Source organism: Muntiacus reevesi, chromosome 21, assembly GCF_963930625.1.
Source record: "Muntiacus reevesi chromosome 21, mMunRee1.1, whole genome shotgun sequence".
Classification (NCBI taxonomy): domain Eukaryota; kingdom Metazoa; phylum Chordata; class Mammalia; order Artiodactyla; family Cervidae; genus Muntiacus; species Muntiacus reevesi.
In genome coordinates, this window is record NC_089269.1 from 30,956,161 (window position 1) to 30,977,442 (window position 21,282).

The 21,282-nt window shown below is 37.0% G+C and overlaps 1 protein-coding gene across 3 annotated transcripts in view; it reads right to left on the reverse strand.

Annotated features, from left to right (window-relative positions):
* Positions 1-1,723: 1,723 nt before the first annotated feature.
* Positions 1,724-21,282, reverse strand: part of LIPI (lipase I) — a 70,198-nt gene continuing 50,639 nt past the window's right edge. For all 3 annotated transcript variants that reach the window (XM_065913646.1, XM_065913647.1, XM_065913648.1), the window contains 2 exons: positions 19,548-19,724; positions 1,724-1,872 (listed from right to left, as the gene is read on the reverse strand). In XM_065913646.1, coding sequence (XP_065769718.1) covers positions 1,785-1,872; positions 19,548-19,724 — 265 coding nt within the window. In that variant the 3' untranslated portion in view covers positions 1,724-1,784. The remainder of the gene's footprint in view (positions 1,873-19,547; positions 19,725-21,282) is intronic.

A 21,282-nucleotide genomic window follows, 5' to 3' on the forward strand; every position in this document is an offset into this window, starting at 1 on the left:
GAGGAAAGACATGTGAGGGCACAGCCAGGAAGTGGCCATCTGCAACTAGAGAGACGGGTCTCAAGGAAACCAGACCTGCCAACACCTTGACCTTGGACTTCTAGCCTCCAGAACTGTAAGAAAATAAATTATGTTGTTTAAGCCATCCGATCAGTGATTTTTTTTAATGAAAGTTCCAGCAAACTAATATAGCAGGAAAGCAAAAGCATAGAGACTCTGACTGTAGTTGACAGATGAGTTTAGAAACACACATTAAACAAATCTTGGGAGCTTCCAGACACAAGTGAGGGGGAGCTGAGGAATAGGAATTCCTGGACTGAATGGGTAAATGGGGGAATGCCAAGGACATTTAGATTATTCCCAGTGACTCTTGAGCAACATAGGTTTGAACTGCATGGGTTCCACTTACAGAGGGTTTTTTTTCCCCAAAAATATACTATAGCACTATGTAATCTGTGCCTGGTTAAACCCATGCAGGTGGAACCACAGATAATGACAACCAACTATGGGATGTGAGCATCAGTGGATTTTGGTATTTGTGGTGGGTCCTGGAAGCAATCCCCCAAGGATAACTAGGGATGATTGTATTTCAAAAGTGATCATTTATAAATATCACAATTATCATGTATTGAACTTTGGAGAAACATGTGAAGTGAAAGTTACTCAGTCATGTCTGACTCTTCGTGACCCAATGGACTATAGCCCACCAGGCTCTGTCCTTGGGGATTCTCTAGGCAATAATACTGGAGTAGGTTGCCATGCCCTCCTCCAGGGGATCTTCCCAACCCAGGGATAGAATCCAGGTCTCCCGCATTGCAGGCAGATTCTTTACCAACTGATCCACCAGGGAAGCCTGGAGAAACAGGAATAGGGGTTAAAAACCACAGACTCAAGAGACTTAGGTTTCAATTTTGATTTTGTACACAATCCTGGGTAAGTTAGTTAACATTTCTATGTCTCAGTTTATTCATCAGTGAAGATAACAAGGCCAATCTCAGAAGGTTTCTGTAGGGATTAAATTTATGTGTGTATATATATATATATATATATATATATATAGTATTAAACTGGACCAAGAATACAGTGATGCATGTGTTAGCTGTTATTTTTTATTATCATTATAGGCAGACACTAGTCAAAGTGTTGAATCAATATTCACAGAAATTTTTAGGTGCCTGAAATATGGTAAGGTAAATTTTGTTACTCATGATCACACCATTAGTAAGCGAATAAGTGGTAGACCCCGGATCTGACATTAACGATTATGGGCCTATAAATTATTGTGCTCCATGAAACAAAGCCTTTATTTACAATGCATTATAAAATGCCAAATGGATCACTAAATAGGGATATTTCTGTTTACAGGATTTACATGAATCCAAGGAACTTCTGAAAATTTACACATTTTTTAAAAGTTCATTTATTTCATTACTGCATTCTGAGTGGAGAATGATACTGTTTAGACGGTGTGTTGAAGCAATAAACTTCTTTTTTTTCTAAAGACATTTTATCTGTTAATAATAAGTAAAAAAGGGAAACATTCAAAGAGAAACATTTGATTAAGGTAAACAGAAATAAACAGCTTTAAAATATATTCAGAATGCTTTACTATATGCATCTTAAAGTATTCTATATTTTTGATTCTTAAAAACTTGTACATGAAAAAGAAATATACAAATTTCAGATTGAACAATGCAGTCTAAAAGAAATACTAATTGCACTGTTTCCATTTACAAGTTTTTCAATTCACAAACAAGCTGTTACATTTGATGGATGAAGGCATTTTATATTTCATGTGGTTTGCATGTGCTTGGAGTGAGAAATAGTTCCTTGCTTTCTTTAAGTACAAAATTATAGATGCACAGTGGTGGTCTGTGAAAGAGAAAAAAAGAGAGAAAAAATAACTGTTAGTAATAACAGCAAAGGTTACTTTCTTCTCATAAATATAAAAATATCCTATGCCTATAACTGGCTCAGACAGTAAAGAATCTGCCTGCAATGCGTGATGGATCCCTGGGTTCGATCCCTGGGTTGGGAAGATCCCCTGGAGGAGGGCAGGGCAACCCACTCCAGTATTCTTGCCTAGAGAATCCCCATGGACAGAGGAGCCTGGCAGGCTACAGTCCATGGGGTCACAAAGAGTAGGAGATGGACTAAGCATAACACATGCCTATAACTAACAAGTTCTCTAAAAGCAGGGAGTGGAAAAATACCTACAGGATCCTTTCTGCTCCATCTCATTTGTCTATGTAGAGATGAATAGACATAATATTTGTGAGAAAGAAAAAATTCTCTGTAGTCCAACACCCTCTCTCCTTGTTGCTTCACTGGAATACTTACACTGAATAGGAAATATTTTGGGATACTGAAACAGCTGAAAACTGAACTCAACTCTTAGTGGCTAGGCCAGTTCTTCTATCATGATAGCCACCACGGAAGAGTTGGACTGAATTCACAGACAATTTTGCCAAAATATTTAATCAATCCTCTGCCACCTGCTAAAGTGGAAATAATAACATTTAAATCATTCTCTATCTTGGAGAAATTGTGTATTCAGTATTTCAAGATTTCTGAGAATTCAAATCACTGTGGTGAATTATGTCCAGTAATTTATCTTCTTGTTAATATCTTGAAACCCTCAAAAAAGTAATCAACTGAAATAAACATAGATTGGTCAAAGTTGAGGAAAGGAGCTAAAGAAAAAAAGTGGTAGAAATAAATGGAAATTTCTAGTACCAGCCATACTAATTTAATCAAGGAAAGGGGGACAATTCAACTGCACAGGCGCTGGTAGCTCACACTTATTTGACACATGCACTGCTCTAGATCAAGAGATACATTTCTCCCCATCATCTTCTAACTTGGGACATGACTAAACACATTTTAAAATATTCAACAATAGTGTTAGGTTAAATTCTTCCATTTTACATCAACTTCCTATATCTGATAATATTTGAAAATTAATAAAATATGGACACATTTATCTTTAATTATAAAAGCTGATATAGGATATTACAGTATTTTTCCACTTAAAGTAATAAATACATTTGAAAATTTAATAGTATAGAAGTGTGAAATATCAGTACTTCAATCTTAAAAGATTCTTAGATGTTAGCAAAAGTAGCTTTGTGGTAAATTGTCAGAGACCAGAATGTAATTGAAAAATCAGACATAATCCTTTCTCCATTATTAAGGGGAAGAATGACTTTAACACTTCCCCTAACAAATGCATATATTCTTATGTCAATTTTTAATTTAGCCTGCTAAATTAAAGACTTTCTTCACTGAGTGAGCCTTCAATGGTCTGGATGTCCCTGATTCACTTCAGTTTTAAGTTGTCATAGTCAGACAAGGGTGTCAGATTTATTATCAGGTTGGTGAAAATGTAACTGCAGATTCAGACTGTGAATTTTAAATCACTGTAACTAGGCTCAAACACATCTTTATTAAACAAAATAGGAGCCATTAAAATCAACACGCTTTTGCCAATGAGAAATAAGTTTGTTTATTCCTGTAGCATAAAAACCCATGCTTCAGTATTTGATGAACTCTTGGAAAGCATTTTCTGCCTCCTGCTGGTTGTGGAAGTGTCTTCCCTGCAAAAAGTTGTTGAGACACTTGAAGAAGTGGCAGTCGGTTGGCGAGAGGTCAGGTGCATATAATGGGTGAGGCGAAACTTCTGTAACCCAATTCCTTCAGCTTTTGAAGCATTTGTTTTGTGATGTGGGGTCAGGCGTTGTCACGGAGAAGAACCGGGCCCTTTCAGTTGACCAACGCTGGCTGCAGCCATTGCAGTTGTCAGTACATCTCATCCATTTGCTGAGCATACTTCTCACATGTGATGGTTTCGCTGGGATTCAGAAATCTTTAGTGGATCAGACGGGCAGCAGACCACCAAACAGACCATTTTTTGGTGATAATTTGGCTTTGGGAAGTGCTTTGGAGCTTCTTCTTAGTCTAAACACTGAGCTGATAGTCACTGGTTGTTATATAAAATCCACTTTTCATTGCACATCAAAATCTGACTGAGAAATGGTTCATTATTGCATAGAGTAAAAGAAGACAACACTTCAAAGGATGATTTTTTTGATCTTCAGTCAGCTCAAGAGGTACCCACTTATTGAGCTTTTTCACCATTCTAATTTGCTTCAAAAGCCAAACGACCATAGAATGGTCAACGTTGAGTTCTTCAGCAACTTCTTGTGAGTTGTAAGTGGATCAGCTTTGATGATGGCTCTCAATTTGCTGTTGCCAACTTCCTATGGCCGGCCACCACGCTCCTCACGTTAAGGCTCTCATCTCCTTCGCAGAGCTCCATGAACCATCACTGCCCTGAATGCTCCTTAGCAGTTCATGGGCCAAACGTGTTGTTGATGGTGCTGCTTTCTGACCCATTTTGAACTCAAATCTCTCGAATTGCTTTCTGTCTAACATAATTTCCCTAGTCTAAAATAAATATAAAATAAACAAGAAGTGTTAAGTCATTAGCAAAAATATAAATAAATACAGTGAGAAATGTGCATTAAAATGATGACTAACATGATTACATTTATTTAAGAATGTATTCCAATATCAAATGGCAAAGTTCAACAACGCAAAACTGCAATTACTTTTGCACCAACCTAATAATAAATTGTATCTGTCATCAAGTAATTGTCCTACTAACATAGTTTAATACAATCTTAAAGCAAGTGTGTTTCCGTTTATTTTCTACAATAAAATGAAAGCTCACTATCCTATTACGATTGACATATGTTCAATATAGTAAATGCATATATTTTATTAAATATTCCACATTTTACAAAGCTCTCACAAGCATTATAAAACAATTTGGTCAGGTTCATTACAGCTTCCAGAGTTAAATTTTACCAAAATATATGAGGAAAATTAATTTTCCTGTTTTTACATTGTGAAAGCCTATATAGTTCTATTGCCAGGAGACTCTAATATTGAGATCATTTATTCTGTTATTATTAGTTCCTTATCCCCAGGATAAAAAAAAAATTTAAACTGTATAATTAGAAAAAAAAAATGTGATATATGTTGAAATATTATAGGAATAAGAATATTTAGTTTTTTTTTAAACAAAAAAAGCATTGGATGTTACACTTCTAAAGCTTTGTTTACCTCAAATTAGCAGAAATGAGCACAGTACATTGATAAAGCATAAACTTCAGTGAAAATACAGAAGAAATCCAAGAATTAAAAAAATCTCTAAAATTCAAATATAATTAGTTTTTCATTTTTAATCCATATATATTTTACAAAATACAATAAGTATACATGCTTCTTTATTTCTAAAATATCTCCCCTAAGGCTTTTGTACAACATATCACATTTATGCATCTAGTGTTCTTTTAAAAAGCTACTTAGGATAAGGTTCCTAGCACTAACAAAGGTATCTGTTCCTACCTGCAGGTAACTGAGTAAAGAGAATAGAATGATCTTGCTTTAGTAGTGGGGATTATTACCCATAAAGTTAGCATGGTTCTGGTCCTACCTAAAAAACTTTGAAAGCAGAACCTGAAAGAACCAATCTTCCTAAAAGTAACTAAATAGTATCTTGAGAATAAAAGAAGAATTATAAGAATACAAAAATATGGAGCACCTAACATGATAAAATACACAGTGTCTGGCATCTAATCAAGAAACACCAAGCATGCAAAAAAGCAGGAAAACTGACCCATATGAAGGCAACCAATTGAAATCAACCAAGAATTAGCACAGATGTGAGAAGCAGCAAAGACATTGTTGGTGGTGGTGGTGGATTTCAGTTGCTAAATTGTGTCCAACTCTTTGCGACCCCATGGATTGCAGCACACCAGGCTTCCCTGTCTTGCATTATCTCCTGGAGCTTGCTTAAACTTATGTCCACTGAAAAAGTGATGCCATCCAACCATCTCGTCCTCTGTTATCCCTTTCTCCTCCTGCCTTCAGTCTTTCCCAGCATCAGGCTCTTTTCCAGTGAGTCAGCTCTTCCCTTCAGGTGGCCAAAGTACTAGAGCTTCAGCTTCAGCATCAGTCCTTCCAATGAATATTCAGAGTTGATTTCCATTAGGGTTGACTGGTTGGATCTCCTTGCAGTCCAAGGGACTCTCAAAGGTCTTCTCCAACACCACAGTTCAAAAGCATTAATTCTTCATTGCTCAGCTTTCTTTATGGTCCAACTCTCACATCCATACATGACTACTGCAAAAACCATAGTTTTGATTATATGAACCTTGGTCGATGAAGTAATGTCTCTGTTTTTTAACATGCTGTCTAGGTTTGTCATAGTTTTTCTTTCAAGATGCAAGTGTCTTTTGATTTCATGGCTGCAGTCACCATCTGCAGTGATTTTGGAGCCCAAGAAAATAAAGTCTGTCACTGTTTCTTTTGTTTCCCCATCTATTTGCCATGAAGTGATAGGACCTGAAGTCATGATCTTAAATTTTGGATGCTGAATTTTAAGCCAACTTTTTCAGTCTCTTTTTTCACTTTCATCAAGAGGCTCCTTAGTTCCTCTTTGCTTTCTGCCATAAGGGTGGCATCATCTGCATACCTAAGGTTATCGATATTTCCCCCAGCAATCTTAATTCCAGGTGGTACTACATCCAGCCTGGCATTTTGCATGATCTATTCTGCATATAAGTTAAACAAGCAGAGTGACAATATACAGCCTTGATATCAGTTCAGTACAGTTCAGTTCAGTCACTCAGTTGTGTCCAACTCTTTGCAACCCAAAGGACTGCAGCACGACAGACTTCCCTGTCCATCACCAACTCCCAGAGTTTACTCAAACTCATGTTCATTGAGTCGGTGATGCCATCCAACCATCTAATCCTCTGTCATCCCCTTCTCTTCCTGCCTTAAGTGATTACCAGCATCAGGGTCTTTCCAGTGATTCAGTTCTTCGCAGCAGGTGGCCAAAGTACTGAAGTTTCAGCTTCAACATCAGTCCTTCTGATGAACATTCAGGACTGATTTCCTTTAGGATGGACTGGTTGTATCTCCTTGCAGTCCAAGGGACTCTCAAAAGTCTTCTCCAACACCACAGTTCAAAAGGATCACTTCTTCAATGCTCAGCTTTCTTTATAGTCCAACTCTCACATCCATACATGACTACTGGAAAAACCATAGCCTTGATTAGACCTTTGTTGGCAAAGTAATGTCTCTGCTTTTTAATACGCTGTCTAGTTTGGTCATAACTTTTCTTCCAAGGAGTAAGCGTTTTCTTTATTTCATGGCTGCAGTCACCATCTGAAGTGATTTTGGAGTCCAAGAAAATAAAGTCTGCCACTACGTCCACTGTTTCCCCATCTATTTGCCCTGAAGTGATGGGACTGGATGCTATGATCTTAGTTTTCTGAATGCTGAGCTTTAAGTCAACTTTTTCACTCTCCTCTTTCACTTTCATCAAGAGGCTCTTCAGTTCTTCTTCACTTTCTGCCATAAGGGTGATGTCATCTGCATACCTGAAGTTACTGATATTTCTCCCAGCAATCTTGATTCCAGCTGGTGCTTCATCCAGCCCAGCGTTTCTCATGATGTACTTTGCATAGAAGTTAAATAAGCAGGGTGACCATATACAGCCTTAATGTATTCTTTTCCCTATTTGGAACTAGTCTGTTGTTCCATGTCCAGTTCTAACCCCATTGCTTCCTGACCTGCATACAGATTTCTCAAGAGGCAGATCAGTTGGTCTGGTATTCCCATCTCTTTCAGAATTTTCCACAGTTTATTGTGATCCACACAAAGGCTTTGGCATAGTCAATAAAGCAGGAATAGATGTTTTTCTGAAACTCTCTTGCTTTTTTGATGATCCAGCAGATATTGGCAATTTGATCTCTCGTTCTTCTGCCTTTTCTAAAACCAGCTTGAACATCTGGAAGTTCTCGGTTCATGTATTATTGAAGCCTGTCTTGGAGAATTTTGAGCATTACTTTACTAGCATGTGAGATACGTTTAATTGTGTGGTAGTTTGAGCATTCTTTGGCATTGCCTTTCTTAGGGCTTGGAAAGAAAACTGACCTTTTCCAATCTTGTGGCCTCTGCTGAGTTTTCCAAATTTGCTGACATATTGAGTGCAACACTTTCACAGCATCATCTTTTAAGATTTGAAATAGCTCGACTGGAGTTCTATAACCTCCACTAGCTTTGTTTGTAGTGATGCTTCCTAAGGCTCTCTTGACTTCACATTCCAGGATGACTGGCTCTAAGTGAATGATCACACCATTGTGATTATCTGGGTCATGAAGATATTTTTTGTAGAGCTCTTCTGTGTATTCTTGCCACCTCTTCTTAATATCCTCTGCTTCTGTTAGATCCATAACATGTCTGTCCTTATAGAGCCCATCTTTGCATGAAATGTTCCCTTGGTATCTCTAATTTTCTTGAAGAGATCTCTAGTCTTTCCCATTCTATTGGTTTCCTCTATTTCTTCGCACTGATCACTGAGGAACTTTCTTATCTCTCTTTGTTATTCTTTGGAACTCTGCATTCAAATGGGTATATCTTTCCTTTTCTCCTTTGCTTTTCATGTCTCTTCTTTTCACAGCTATTTGTAAGGCCTCCCAGACAGCCATTTTGCTTTTTTGCACTTCTTTTTCTTGGGTCAGATCTGATCACATGGACCACAGCTTTGTCTAACTCAATGAAACTATGAGCCACGCCATGTGGGGCCACCCAAGATGGATGGGTCATGGTAGGGAGTTCTGACAGAATGTGGTCCACTGGAGAAGGGAATGGCAAACGACTTCAGTATTCCTGCCTTGAGAGCCCCATGAAGAGTATGGAAAAGCAAGAAGATAGGACACTGAAAGACGAACTCTCTAGGTCAGTATGTGCCCAATATGCTACTGGAGATCAGAGGAGAAATCACTCCAGAAAGAATGAAGGGATGGAGCCAAAGCAAAAACAACACGCAATTGTGGATGTGACTGGTGATGGAAGCAAGGTCCAATGCTGTAAAGAGCAATATTGCATAGGAACCTGGAATGTTAGTTCCATGAATCAATGCAAATTGGAAGTGATCAAACAGGAGATGGCAAGAGTGAACGTTGACATATTAGGAATCAACAAACTAAAATGGACTGGAATGGGTAAATTTAATTCAGATGACCATTATATCTACTATTGTGGGCAAGAATCCCTTAGAAGAAATGGAGTAGCCATCATAGTCAACAGAAATGCAGTACTTGGATGCAGTCTCAAAAATGAAAGAATGATCTCTGTTCGTTTCCACGGCAAACCATTCAATATCACGGTAATCCAAGTCTATGCCCCAACCAGTAATGCTGAAGGAGCTGAAGTTGAACGGTTCTGTGAAGACCTACAAGATCTTCTAGAACTAATACCCAAAAAAGATGTCCTTTTCATTATAGGGGACTGGAATGCAAAAGTAGGAAGTCAAGAAACACCTGGAGTAACAGGCAAATTTGGCTTTGGAGTACAGAATGAAGCAGGGCAAAGGTTAATGGAGTTATTCCAAGAGAATGCACTGGTCATAGCAAACACCCTCTTCCAACAACACAAAAGAAGACTCTACACATGGACATCACCTTATGGTCAACAGCAAAATCTGATTATATTCTTTGCAGCCTTGACATACTCCTTTACCAGTTTGGAAGCTGTCTGTTGTTCCAAAGCCAGTTCAAACTCTTGCTTCTTGATTTGCATACAGGTTTCACAGGAGGGTAATGTGGCCTGGTATTCCCATCTCTTTAAGAATTTTCCACAGTTTGTTGTGATCCACACAGTCAAAGGCTTTAGCATAGTCAATGAAACAGAAGTACACATTTTTCTAGAATTCTCTTGCTTTTTCTATGATCCAACAGATGGCAATTCCCTGGTGGCTCTGATGGTAAAGGTATTGAAAGAGTTACTATAATTGTATTTCATGTGTTCAAATAAGTAAGTAGAGACATGAAACATATTCAAAGATTAAATGAAATATCCATAGATAAGAAGTACAATATCTGAGATGAAAAATGCCCTATAATAGTTAAATAGCAGCTTAGACGTTGCAGAAGAAAAGAATAATGAACTTGAAGACACAGCAAGAGAAACATTCAAAATGAAATGCAGGGAGAAAATTAAATTTAAAATTCAGAGCATCAGTGAACAGTGGGACACCTTCAAATAACCTAATAAATTTGAAATTAGAGTCCCCAAAGAGATACTAGAGAATAGGGACACAGCAAGAGATATTTCAAAATAAGTGAAAAGTTTAGATAAAATCTGATGAAATCTATAAACCCGTGGATCCAATAAAGGTCAACAAACACTAATCACAAGAGGTATGGAAAAAATTTTTAAAAGTCACATTGAATTAAACTGCTTAAAATCTGTGATAAGGAGAAACTCTTAAAACCAGCCACAGAAGAGTTTTATTTTGTTCATAGCAACAAAGGAAGGATAGTAATAATAAATTTCTCGTTAAACTCAGTGCATGGTTTAAGACAGCACAGTAACATCCCTAAAGTACTGAAAGTAAAAGTACAACTGTCAAACTAGAATTCCACACCCAGAGAAATCATCTTTAAAAATAAAGACATCATAAAAACACACAAAAGTTGAAAACATTCCCAACTATCAGATCTCACAAAAAAATCTTAAAGGAGCCCCTTTTGTCATAAGGTAAATTCCAGCAGATGAAAATATACATCTAATACAGGTTAGAAGTACACCAGAAGTGGTAAATGTATGGAAAAAATACGTAAGACTTTCTAATTATTCATGTATTTTAATAGAATGTCTCTTTAAAGGAAAGTGATACACTTTATAGAGATTTTAGCATATGTATAATTAAAATATATGCCAAGAACAGCACAAGAGAGAAATGGAAGTATTCTACTGAAAGGTCCTCATGTTACATGTGAAGTGGTAAAATTCACTTGGTAGACTGTGATAAAATGAAGATTATAATATAACTCCATGGGAACCACTAACTAATCAACTTCTTCCATTGACAAAGAAGATTAAATGGAATCATAAGCATGCATGTTAAGTTGCTTCTGTCATGTCCAACTCTGAGTAACCCTGTGGACTAGAGCCTGCCAGGCTCCTCTGTCCTTTGGATTTTCCAGGCAAGAATACTGCAGTGGGTTACCATGTCCTCCTCTAGATGGAATCATAGACTCCTCAGTTTATCCAAAAGGCAGAAAATGAGAAAATGGGAACAAAGAAAAGATGGGACAAACAGAAAACAAAACAGCAAGATGGCAGATTTAAACCCAACTGTACCTGCAATTACATTAAAGATGCAGATACCCTCAATTAAATGGCAGAGGTCATCAACATCATTTGTCATTAGAGAAATACAAGTTAAAAACATAGTGAACAGAAGTGTTTTTGTTTTCTACACACGTGTTAGAAAACCAAAGACAACAAAAAACTGGCGAAGGTGCAGTTTGGGTATAAGACAGCAATGGAACTCTGGGAAGTGCCAGTGGGGATGCAAAATGTACGTCATTTTGGAAACCAGTCTGGCAGTTGCTTACAAGGTTAAACATACACTCACAATGAAAGTGAAAAGTGAGCATGTTAGTCGCTCCGTCATGTCTGACTCTTTGCTACCCCTTGGACTGTAGCCCACCTCTGTCCCTGGAATTCTGCAGGCAAGAATACGGGAGTGGGTAGCCATTCCCTTCTCCAGTGGATCTTCCCAACCCAGGGATCAAACCTGGGTCTCCTGCATTGCTGGCAGATTCTTACGATCTGAGCCACCAGGGAAGCCCCGTCACTCACAATATGACCTTACAATCTCTAGGTATTTAAGATAAATGAAAACTTAGGTTCACATAAAAAGCTGCAGGTAAATATTTATTTTGGCTTTATTCTGGACAGATAGAAAAAATTATGAACAAATTATATTTTTCCTCTAACTAAGATAAAGGAACTGTGGTATATACATACAATGAAATACTATGTATCAATAACATTCCATTGGTATAAGCAACAACATGAGTGAGTTTTAAATGTCTAAAGCTAAATGAAAGAAGCAATATTTAAAAAGGCAACATATCATATGACTCCATTTATATAAAGTTCTGGAAAAGGCCAACAATCTAGGTGCATAGGTTGCCAGAGAGGTCCCCAGGTGTGGGGAGTTGGCAATAAAGGGACAGCATAAGCAGTTTTTGTGATTGATGAAAATGTTCTGTATGTTAATTGTGGTGGTGGATACATGACTCTGTGCTTACTAAAACTCATAGAACTATATGCCAAAAAGAGTACAATTTACTTATTAAGCAAAAAATTTTAAAGTTGATTTAATTCAACTTTTCTCAGGTGCCTACACTACAAACATTTCCTCTCAATCCCTAAGTCTGGAAGGCCAGTCTACTGGAAATGCTCAGAAGAACTGTATTGTTTGTGTCGTCTCCATCACTGTCTGTTACAGACAGCTAATTATTGACTGAGTTAGACACACAGTTTATTCTGGACCATAAGGCATCACATTTTTATCACTCACACTCCCAATAGTTTGGCAGTGCTAATTCTCATTAATTTCACATTATCTGTATGGACAGATCTAAACCGGAAAAGCAACTAAATGGTTACTGCAATTATCTAGGTAATTAAACTTAAAGCACGCATTTCATTCAAGCATCTGTTAGCATCCACAGCCAACAGGGAATGTTAAGAGTTCTGTTAACCACCCACATAATGTATTTTAGTTTTTTCCCTGAGTACAAGTAACTGCATCTAAATTTTATAAATTTAGCAAATTTTAATCGTCTATCTATTTAGATAGATTTTACATAAAAAATTCTGCTTAGATTTTACCTAAAAATTAAAATGACACACATGCTTATTTTTTCCTCTGTGGCATATCCTAATGACTTTCTGTTTAGAATTTACATAAAACTTAAAATGACACTATTTAGACTGTAGATTTTAGATTATACATAAAAATTAAATTTTTATGTAAAAAAATAGATTAGACTTTTACATAAAAATTAAAATGACACACATGCTTATTTTTTCCTCTGTGGCATATCCTAATGACTTTACCCTGTTTCTACTTAACGAGTGATGGAGTTGTATGTAACACTTGTCTATGTAAAACACGATTAAGAAGACAGTGAATCAAATAATTAAATTCATGATTCAACTGTAGCATGTGTGATTATAAGTAAACATGACAAAATATTAACGGTGTTATCTCTTAGTTATAGGACTACATGTGAATTAAATTTTCCAAATGTCCCACAATTGGAATAACTGACTATATTAATTAGTGAAAAACTTAATTCCTATAAAAATAGCAGCAGCTAAAAATGAAGGAAACAACAAATGAAAAAAAAAAGTTTGGCTTCCTGTCACGACAAAGGCAATTCTCAGCTAAGAGACCTTAGACATGTTATTTTAAACCTCTAAGATTCTGTTCCTTTACTAACAAAACAAAGAAAATACTTAACTCATAGAGTTGTTGCAAAGATTGTAAAAAATAGCATTTGAGATGTAGTAGATGCTAAATAAATTTAAAGAAGACTTAACGCTGAAGAATAAATGGTTTTGAACTGTGGTGTTGGAGAAGACTCTTGAGAGTCCCGTGGATTGCAAGGAGATCCAACCAATCTATCCTAAAGGAAATCAACTGAATATTAATTAGGAGGACTAATGCTGAAGCTGAAGCTCCAATTCTTTGGCCACCTGAAGGGAAGAGCTAACTCACTGGAAAAGAGCCTGATGCTGGGAAAGACTGAAGGCAGGAGGAGAAGGGGACAACAGAGGCAAGATGGTTGGATGGCATCACTGACTCAATGGACATGAGTTTAAGCAAGCACTGGGAGATGATGAAAGACAGGGAAATCTGGCATTCTGCAGTCCATGGGGTCACAAGGACTGAGTGACTGAACAATAACCAAAAATAAATTTAACTACTATTATTCATCTTATAAGAAGCTCACTAATAGTAAAACAAACCAAACATCTCTGGGATTCCCTTTAATGCCTAAATCTTCAATTAAGTCATTAATCCTTTACATATAATAATTTTTCCTTAAATCATGTACATCATCCAAAAAATACACCTTGGGAAAAAAATTAAAAATCTTTCTTATATCAGTTCAGTTCAGTTGCTCAGTCATGTCCGACTCTTTGCGACCCCATGGACTGCAGCATGCCAGGCATCCCTGTCCATCACCAACTCCCGGAGCTTGCTCAAAGTCATGTCCATCAAGTTGGTGATGCCATACAACCATCTCATCCTCTCTTGTGTCCTTCTGCCCTGCCTTCAGTATTTCCCAGCATCAGGGTCTTTTCCAAGAAGTCAGGTTTTCATATCAGGTGGCCAAAGTATTGGAGTTTCAGCTTCAGCATCAGTACTTCCAATGAATATTCAGGACTAATTTCCTTTAGGATTGACTGATTTGATCTCCTTGAAGTCCAAGGGACTCTCAAGTGTCTTCTCCAACACTTTTTAAAATATTTGTTCCCTAAAGGAGAAGTTTTAATTGAATTTAGGGTAAATAACTCACAAGATAAATTCCATTTTATCAGATAAATTTGCAATCAATGCAGATTTCTTTTTCTGAAGTTTTTAACTCTGCTTAAAGTCTTCCTATATCCCCAACAACTCTGATGGATGAGGATTATTCTGATCACTAAATTATAAGAGTGAGAAGTGTGGTAGAAGTGAATATAGTGTTTGGATAAGAAGTTTACAAATTAGCAATGAATGAACTTTTACAAAAAGGTAGAGGTGTTTATGAGGTTGCAGAATGAGACATAGCTTCATAGAATTTTGGGGAACAAAGCATTTTATTGATGAATTATTTCAGCAAAACAGACCAATATCTTTCATATAGTTATTGACTTGTCCAGTCTGTTGCTTGAAAAATATGTGTATAGACAAAATGAGTATAAGAAAAGTTAAATTGGGGACCAACAAGAGAAGGGAATGAAAATGAAAAGAAAGGACTGCTATAAATTGAGCATCTGTGCATGAGTGATAAGTCACTTCAGTCGTGTCCAACTCTCTGTGACCCTATGGATGTAGCCCATCAAGCTCCTCTGTCCACGGGATTCTCCAGGCAAGAATACTGGAGTGGACTGCCATGCCTTCCTACAGGGGTTCTTCCCAACCCAGGGACTGAACCTGCATCTCTCCTGCATTGCCAGCTGGGTTCTTTACCACTAGCACCACCTGGGAAGCCCCTAGTTGAGCATCTGCTAGGAGACAAATATATATTTTACAAATGACACTGAAAACCTATGGAACATATTACAAGGCAAAAACATAAAGAACAGCAACTATTTTACGAATGAGGATTGACTGTAAAATACATTTATATTTAGTTACTACTTTATTTATATATTTATTTATATAATGTATTTTTAATCAAATTGTGTTAAGATGTGTATTGATTACTTGGTATTTACATAAGTATAATTACATCTTACAGCATTGCAAGCTTATTTGCTCAGTTGTGTCTGACTCCTTGCTACATTTTAGATTATAGCCCACTAGGCTCCTCTGTCCATGGGATTTTTCAGGCAAGAATACTGCAGTGGGTTGCCATTTCCTCCTCCAGGGGATCTTCCTGACCCAGGGACTGAACCTGTGTCACCCAGGTTTCCTATATTGCAAGTGGATTCTTTACCTACTGAGCCACTGGGTAAGCATAGTTATTGAAAATACATGTGCTGCAGTTTTTAGGATTTTAACCTGAAACTTCCTGCTTACACTGTCCAATTATACAATTATCAGGTAAAATTACGTCATAATTTTAGACAACTTAAAAAGATAATCACTTATCCTAATTATTAAACATTTTAAAAAATCATATACAACTTCAACAAAACTTTAAAAACAATTTTAGAAGTAGAAAATAATATCTTGTCCCTTAATATGGCAATTAAAATACTGGATTTCTAAAAACATTTAGGTATAATAACCTTCATGTTCAATACTCTAATGGTATGTAAAAAAGCTCATATCCAGTCATCCTAAAACCACATAATTCTTCATATATGAGGCATAGCTTACATTGCATACATCAAAAGAAACACACAGTGGCTGTTCACACTGTTGACACTGTTTAGAGTCCTTAATCTGTATCACCTCTCAACATTACACTGACCTAGAACATCATTTGAGGATCCAGAAGAAAATGGAGTGTGGATAGTGAAGATGGTGGACAAGTCTCAGAATGAATGAACAAACTTTGTCAAAAATGTAAAATAGTTTTGTCAAAATTGCTTCCTTTAAACACCCTTCAGAATTCTAGAGTTTCAATTCCCACATTCTCCCAAGGTACCTTGGACTTTTAATTGGGAAGTTTAAAAGACAAAATGACGTGTGAATGACTTCAGCATAAATAGCATAACTGAACTGGTTTTCTGAGGTTACTCTCTAAAGATAGTTTTTGGCTCTTCTTAGCCAAATACTTAACCTCATTAAATCTAAGCTTCATTTATAATGTTTTCAATATAAAATTCAATATTTTTATATTTTTCAAAAGAACCTTGAAAATATTTAATGAAGCCAATACTGAATTAACAAGAGAAGTTATCCTAAAGTAAGTAAAACATAGAGGCCAAAGCTACAAAATTAGAGATTTAAATGTTTAATTAATTTGAAAAAAGAAAAATGTCTAAATTTGTACATAAACCCTCTATGACACTGAATTAAATTATTTGAGGAGTTACTTCAATGCTTATTCTCACCTGTCTTATCAAGTCAAAATATTAAATTATAGCCTTGCATAAACATAAACATATCTATTTAAGAAACCTAACCCCCAACTGCTTGAAGTACCCAGATCTTAAATGATCTTAATTTGCATTCTCTAGCATAACTATTCATTTATTGCTTTCATTCACAAGTTAACTGTGCCAGCCAGTCAAAATTACGGTTTTTAGTAAAATCAATATTTAACTTTAGTAGGATATATTGGGCTTCCCTGGTGGCTCAGATGATAAAGAACCTGCCTGCAATACAGGAGACCTTAGTTTGATCCCTGGGTTGGGAAGATCCTCTGGAGAAGGGAATGGCAACCCACTACAGTATTCTTGCCTGGAAAATCCCATGGACAGAGGAGTCCGGTGGGCTGTAGTCCATGAGATTGCAAAGAGTCAGACACGGCTAAGTGACTAACACACACACAGGTTATACTCCAAGGAGGACAATCTATGTTTAATTAATGTTTTGCCTGATATCAAAATATTTTCAGTCTCTCTGTAGTGGCCTGTAATTTTTGTCACCAACCATCTATCCCGTTCATGTAATAATACCCTCATCTTCCTTTACTCTATCCTCAGTCTATAAACTTTGGATAAATTTGATCCCATCTTGTCTCAAAGTTAAGCATAAACCAATGAAGGAACTTATTTCCCTGGACAATCAGAAGAATCTAATTCCCTGAACACATTGTGAGGTTCAGAGATATCACTTTGCCTAACGCAAATCAGTGAGATGCAGTGGGATCTTAAAACTTTATTTCTTTTCCTGTGGTATTTGAACTTGGAATCAAGTAGGTATGGGCAGCTGACTTGATACCATGAAGACTGAGAATGAAGCAATGTTAATGCCTGAGCCAAGAGATGCCAAGCAAACAATTCTTCATCCTTGGAATGTGAAGCCAGAAGCCAATCTTCTATGGGGTTTTCAATTACAACTGGCTACATAGCCCCTTGGGCTTCCCACGTGGCCCTAGTGATAAAGAACTCACCTGCCAATGCAGCAGACAAAAGAGATGCAGGCTTCATCCGTGGGTCAGGAAGATCCCCTGGAGAAGAAAACGGCAACCCACTCCAGTGTTCTTGCCTAGAGAATCCCATGAACAGAGGAGCCTGGCAGGCTACAGTCCATTGGGTCACAGAGTCAGACATGACTGAAGCAACTTAGCATGCACATTATCCCCTTTACCTTTAGGAATTTGTGGTTGGATTTTCCGTCTTTAGTAAGTTTTTTTTTTTTTTTTGAACCTTCACCCCCTTCAGTGGAAGTGCAGAGTTTTTTAAAAAAATCGTATTTACTAATGCCTGTGCTGCGTCTTTGTTGCTGCACACGCTTTTCTCTAGTTGCGGCGAACGAGAGCTACTCTCTAGCTGCCCTGTGCAGGCTTTTCATTGCAGTGGCTTCTCTTGCTGCAGAGCATGGATTCTAGGGCTTCGGGCTTCAGTAGTTGCATGGGCTCAGTAGCTGTGGCTCCTAGGCTCTAGGGCACAGGCTTAGTACAGACTTAGTTGCTCCGGGCAGTGGAATCCCATGGGATCAGGGATTGAACCCGCGCCTCCTGCATTGGTAAGCAAATTCTTTACTACTGAGCTACCAGGAAAGCCCTGTAAGAGGTTCCTGTTTGCTTGTTTTTGCCTGCTGTAAACCTCGTGCCTATTACAAATACTGTATTATGCATTAAAACTTTGCCAAGAAAGTAGATCTCACTTTAAGTTTTCTTACCACGATGACAATGAATAAGTTAGTGAGACAAAGTGGGCAGAAGGAGGGAGCTGGCCTCTTGCTTTACCTTTGAAGAGTGGGAGGAGATTTTTAAAGAGCAAGTCATCTGGTGAATTCTGTACAGTGGGGGTGTATTGATACCATTTAAGTGCCAGAAACAGAGGATGTAAAACTACAACAACTACACTTCTTTATATTTACCATCCTGAGGCTCAGAGAGGTATTAATGGAGGAGACCAGGGGAATATGATGGTACAGTAAACTTGACCTCTCTAAAATCTATTTTTTGAGCACTACAAATATAGTTTCTACTCTTTATTTAGTATAGACTTTACAAAGTTAAAATAATAGATATAAAGATCAGTTGAAGATTAAAAATCTTGCAGCTCTAGTCCTTTATATATGACTGCCTTCCCCACCACCAAAGTTTCTATCTGTCTCTGATATACTTGTCAGGGAACGGTGTTGCTAATATTCCTAACTGAAGATGCCCACATACTTGATATTTTTGTAAGTATTTCAGTCAATGGCAAAAGTAAAATTACTCTTTGATTTTTTTCCATTACAATACACTCATTAACTTTTGAATGACTAAATATTCTCATGCCAAAAGCTTACAAAATAATTTATAAATTATTTCAAAGAATTTTCCAGCCCTCCCCTCTGTGAATTTAGACCTCATCTAAATGAATATTCTTACCACGTACCACTTTAATCATTTTTATTCTCCAAAAATTCTTATTTACTATGTCAACATTCACAAAAAGGTAATTGGGAAATCAAGTATATAAATATAGAAACATAAAGAGAAAGTGTTGCAGTCAACAAAGGCAGAGACATTTTTTAGCAATCCAGAACCCTAATGAAATAACTGTTAAAATTCGAAGGCAGACTTTTGTCTAACTTTTTTTCATGTTTACTGTATCTCGTGAAGTAATTATATATCTTTTTTCTCTGCTTGGGTAATGTGATTCCAAAATAAATCTCATTTAAGCCAAACAATTTTATATACCTTTTAGATTGTCTACTGTTTTTATAAATATAATCTAAAATATACAATAAACATTCGAGCACATGAATTTTTAAAGCACTCCTTAGCCAAGGAATATTTTCACGTTTAAAGGATAACACTGGAATCAGATTTTAGTTTTCTTACCTTTCTGGGTATGTAAGTGATTTTAGCTTGAGAAGCCGAATAGTGTACTTGCACGTGGAACATTGCTGATTTGAGCTTTGAAAATATGCCAAACCAATGCTTGAAATATTTGCAACATCATTTAAAAATTGACCAAGAACCTTGAATTCTTGAAGTTTGTAAAATATTTTGTGCCTCCTAAACATAAAATTTGATATCTCACCATATTAGTAATTTGAAATGTAAGACAACTTTAAAATCAATATAACCTTATCAATGTTAGTTAGAAATACAAATCTTACAGGGAAAAGGCCAAACAATAAAATATGTGACATTTATTAAAATACTCTAAACTAATTAAAAGCAAGATAAAGTAAAAAGATACATAACTCCCACATGCAAGTATTTTGGGAAAATATTTTGGAGGAAAATTGGGACAACATGTCTTTCCACCTCGGTATCTAGATTCTACACTTGTCTAAGATTAGAGAATCCATATTTTGCTACTTTTTATAAGCCCCTGAACAGTTATCACCATTCTTTGAATAGACTGGACCTACAAATAATAATCCTTTCCTGTTCTGTGCCACTTTATCATATCATGGGTCTGCCAGCCTCTAAAGGAAAGAACAAAGGAGAAGGAGGAAAAATAAGAAAGAAGAGGAGGAGGAAAGAAAGAGAAGGAGGATGGGTGGGAGACACGAAGGAAAGAAGGAAGGAGAGAAGAGAGGGAAAAGGTGGGGGAGGGAAGGGATAGGAAAAGTAGAGGACAGGAAATTTTTTAAAAATCTGTTAAATAATTTCTTTGAGGCAACTGTCACACACAGAATGGCTGAAAAGCAACCGGTGGCACACCCAGCACTTATGCCATCTTATATTTGGCCTATTTAAGCATCTAGACCCCAAAAAGGTTGTTATCACTCCCCTCAAAACCCATCCCTGTCAGAGTGACTACCTCCTCTTTCACAGAACATAATGTCATTGGTCACATCTCTAACTTCTGTCCAAGAGCTTATCTAGATTTCTCAGAGATACTTCAAAGTCAGTGTATCCAAATGGAAACGTGTTGTCTTCCCCACAAAACTCATATCTATCCCATTCATTCCAAATACCAACTGTCTGCTCCTGATCACCATGTCTCTGCCTCCAATTGAGCCCTGTCTAATGAGACCCAGACAACTGTTATTCATCATGTCTACTTGGATATCTCAAGAATGCCTAAAGCTCAGTAAGTTCAAATTTAATGACATCTTCCCCAACACTCACCTCTCACCAAAAACCCTAAAACTTAGAAATTTCCTTATAATTTTACATGGCACCACAATGCACTGTCCATACCAGACAACTAGAGTTCAGGCTTCAGATCATCCTCTCTTTCAACTCCTACATCTAATCTATCCTATGTGCCTACACTCTATGGAATATCTTGAATCTTCTTTGCATCCATCCTCATCCTCATTTTTCCATTTCCACTGAGAACACTTTATCTCAGGGCACCATTGTTCTGTGCCTTTATTCTTGTAACAGCATCCTGTCTTTTCACTCTCCAATCCACTCTGGTCAAACTGTTTTTCCAAAACAAAACCCCAGTCCTGGCTCTATCCAGACTGCCCCAAAGCAAATACTTTATTGGTTTTCACTTACTCAGTGACTAAAATAAAAACCCTTGAACACGCCCTACAAATTCTAATTCCTACAAAATCTAGGTGCTTTCTACCTGTCTCATCATCCTCTTCCTTCCCCTGTCTCTGTCCTC